Source organism: Pocillopora verrucosa, chromosome 5 (assembly GCF_036669915.1).
Source record: "Pocillopora verrucosa isolate sample1 chromosome 5, ASM3666991v2, whole genome shotgun sequence".
NCBI lineage: Eukaryota > Metazoa > Cnidaria > Anthozoa > Scleractinia > Pocilloporidae > Pocillopora > Pocillopora verrucosa.
Window position 1 is genome coordinate 21,373,270 of NC_089316.1, and position 4,000 is coordinate 21,377,269.

The 4,000-nt window shown below is 36.0% G+C and overlaps 1 protein-coding gene across 1 annotated transcript; it reads right to left on the reverse strand.

Moving 5' to 3' along the window:
* Window positions 1-396: 396 nt before the first annotated feature.
* Window positions 397-4,000, reverse strand: LOC131780367 (adhesion G-protein coupled receptor D1-like). The gene is made up of 12 exons (XM_066166491.1): window positions 3,929-4,000; window positions 3,812-3,862; window positions 3,452-3,580; window positions 3,257-3,360; window positions 2,722-2,824; window positions 2,461-2,611; window positions 2,264-2,345; window positions 2,043-2,109; window positions 1,251-1,339; window positions 955-1,075; window positions 668-709; window positions 397-555 (listed from the first exon to the last, which is right to left on the reverse strand). Exons 1-12 carry the CDS (start codon window positions 3,998-4,000, stop codon window positions 397-399), a joined length of 1,170 nt encoding a protein of 389 aa, XP_066022588.1.

Sequence of the window (4,000 nt, forward strand, 5' to 3'; positions counted from 1 at the left end):
TTTGTGAACTCAAGAAGGGAAACTTCGAATATGAAACAATCATGCAGTAAGCGCATAAATTTAGCGCGAAAGAATCAAAAGATAAATACATTCAATTAAAGCTCCGTGCTAGAGCGCTTTTTAAAGAAAGACAATACGTGATTTCCTGACATTAATTCTCACTTCGTTCTTAGCAGACTGTGGTCTTATTCAAGGGGCAGTTATCAATATACATTGAAGAAGATAGGTTATAATTACAACTAGTTGAGTGTTTAAACAATAATAAACAGAATGATTCTTTTTTTTAGCCTCAGATTTTAACTCAGACCGATCGTAACCGACTAATTGCTGTTAACTAAGTTATTGCACTTAGTTATTGACTGTTATTTCCGGTTTGTTGGATCCAGTTAATTAAATTTAGTGTGATTTCGATTCAAATTCAGCACAAGACTGCAATTCAACTGCCCATACATCCACAACTGCAGTTGGATTGGCCTGTGAGCTCTTCCTTGTGGTGTTGTCCCTTATAGAAGATGGAAAAACGATATTTATCTTTCTTTTGAATCGCTCTCTGATCTGCAGATAGACGAGCAACATGAATATGGTTCTTAGCACTCGGACATTTAACGAAACACTAAGACTTTATGATATGGAGTTAGTGTATAATTACTTCAATGGTTTCTCTTACCTGAGTGTTTCGCATACAGTGTAGAGCGAAAAACAGGAAACCCTGCAGCATAAACATGATTTCAAGATCATTGCTTTTTATAATATGCAAACAAATTAGTCTAATATCAGTTAAGATTTCCAAGAATAAAGGAAAATTTCACATCTTATCAATGAATATAAAGATAAGTCTAACTTATCTTGCTTGGTTAACAACTTTTCGCTTTTGCAACGTTGTCTCACTTGGTCAGAAATTAACATAAATAGCAGAGTTTGGATGATTTTTGAGAGTTAAAATCCAACACTTACCTGAGCAGAGTTGAGTAGGGTAAACATGTAAGCGAACGCTTTATGTACAGGTGAGAGGAGACCGAATACCCACGTGACACCCAGCAGGGGAATCATCACCACGCATGCTTTGATGCCAGTCCTAGGAGTAAAAAAGAAAACGTTCCTTTTATTTTACTTTGACAATGAAATTTCATTTTTAGATATAGTAAGACCTTACTGATTAAGGAATGAGGACGTCAGGCGAATAGAGCCTCAGAGGAGGACATGGCAATGTCTTCCACTATTTTAATTTAGTTCTATGTTGCGAATCTTACCGTATTTGCTGAGAATGGTCGTCTTCCCCTGTAGGCTGCAACAAATTGGTCATCTCTTTAATGACTCGTACGAGTATCAAGATATTGAGCTGAGGAATACAATAGAAATAAATTGATTATTTAGATGCTGTTGGCAAATAGCTAAAGCAGGAGAGGATCCTTGCCCCAGACGGTAATAGTCTGGTGTGTGACATGAGGAGTCATTTACAGGGAATAAAACTCCCAACTGGGGAACATAGATTATAAGCTTCGATCCTCTGACAATGAGCTAAAGAAATCGCCAACCAAATTAAGTGTGTGAACTGAATGAACCATGCAAACTGAATCCTTATGTTAAATTACATAAATTTAATATCTCCTATTCCTCCTGCTCCTTTCATCTTGTTTGTTTTTTAAGAGCTATTTTTGCGCGAAAAATTTATCTTACATCAATGTGAAACAGTGAGAAAACGTCAAAAGGAAAGGGGAAAAATATTTTTCTCACTATGTAGTTAAAGTTGGAGAATTTATGAAGCTATCTTTTGCCTGTGAAGACATTGTCTCAACAGGTTTTACTTGCTATTGAAGGCCATCACTAGGTTAAAATTGACTAGCATCCTTGCAAACAGCAGCTACGTCCAAAGTTTTTTGTGAGTAAATAGGAAAAGGAAATTGGTTAATATTGTGTGGGGTCATATCCTAAATGTTTAATTCGTTTTTTAAAGAGCAGAGAAAAAATCTTTAGCAGCAAGTAGTCCAGGTATACCAATCAAAATCACCGACACTAATAATAAACACTAATAATAAACTCACAACTTCAATGAAAGCCACAAAGGCGACGAATGTCCAGATCAGGTTGTTAGTCGAGGAAAGCCAGCAACTAAACCCGAGGAAGTGAAACACAAGAAAGAAACACAAATTTTCAGAAAATGAAATGATACCGATTTCAAACTATATGCAAAAACAAACAAATAATTAACTGCAACGAATTAAAAGGAGAAGAGCAAGAAAAAAATCGTTGAATTTTTTCTTACTATTTATCACTCGTATAGCTTTGTAACCCCTCTTTTCCAGCAGCGATGCCGAGTGAAATGGCCACCATGATCACTGGAAGACCTACCCATAAAGAAAGAAAGGAAATCGAAACACTTTACTGCATCACATTACAAGATTTGGCGATCCGAAAGCATGGTTACAGTGACCAGTGCATGTTTTAAAATAATAAACCTACCCCATGAGATGACGTGATACATGTACATCTTGGTGTTAATGTTGTAAACTTTCACAACAAAAAAGTAGAGATAAATTCCCTCGATCAGCATCCAACAGAAAGCGGCCATGAAGAAATACTGCATCAGAGCTGCTATTGTAACACAGGCAGCCTGTGGAAAGAAAGCCGGTTCTCGTATAATTCTTAACGTGCTCCTTTCGACATGATATCTACGGTGCAAAGAGTAAATTCATTCTATAAATAGAAGGAGAGGCCACTGACTTTGTTTTCTGTGGCGTTTATTCCGGCGAGGAAGATGATCTGTCCAGCTCCAAGTGACATGGAAACACTCAGTCGAATTTGAGAGAGAGGTTGACGAACATCTCTGGTGAAATAATAGTAAAAACAAAAAGAATGAATGAGACAAAAGTAACAACAACAATAAAAAAAAACACTCAGGAGACAGCAAGAACAGCAAAACACAAGAAAATTGAATTAAAAGACAGAAAAATACGACTAAAAAAATTAACTTAATCTTGATACCAAAGGAAAGAAAAAAGTGAGCAATAGCCACAGAAAGGACATAAAAGGAAAATGTTAGGGAGAAAATGTCTAAACCCTAAACAATTCATAAACCGTGAAACCATGAATTGTTCAAGCGTTCGTGATGTGGCATGAAATGTAGCTTGAATTTGTTAAAATTTCCGACAGGCATGTTCTTGTTTGCATGGAGATTTGCATTGAGATCTCTTTTCTCACCAGCCTTGTTGAGAGGAGTTAAGAATCTACCTCATTATTATTCAGATACATTACTTACGTGAGGCAAGAATAAATTATTAATGTTAAAAGTATCCCGACAATGGAAAGGCTCAGTCCCACGTAGGTGATAATTTTCAGAATTGTTTCGTCCTCCTCGGTGAGCTGTGTCAAAAAAATAAAAAGTAAAGGACAGCATTGAGTTAGTTCATTGAGCCCATAAAACTATTGAGTAAAGTAAAAATAACTCTATTACCTTTGTGCTACCGTCGTAGTCCATTAAGACGGTAAAATGCGTCAAATGATTGCAGTTGCAAACTGTTTCTTCTGAGTTGCTTTCTGATGTAACTACATGGCATCCTTCCTCTGAAAAGCTGTCAGACATGAAAAAAAAGTAATTCAACAAAGCGTACAAAATTATTCGTTTCTAGGGAAAGATGTGATGTTTGACAATTTTGCGCTAAGTTTTTCCTCCATTGTGGTTTTAATTGTGAGAACATTTCAATCAGACCTCTCCTCTCTAAAAACGACAACATGCTCATTAATTCTCCTCCAAACTTAATTTAATTCAAGAAGGAATAAATACCATACAATAGTATATTGCATTTTTTTTTTACCTTTTGCTAATGTCACTCCAAAACATACAGCGCTTCTCTGCTGTCAAGACCTGAAAATAGATTTTATTTTGTCAGTATAAATCAAAACAATACATAAAAATTAATTTTAATGCTACCTTAAGGTTTTTGAACTTTAGGATCACATTTTCTCGCAATTTCTCTGGCTTGGGGTCCATAGTTACTGCCAT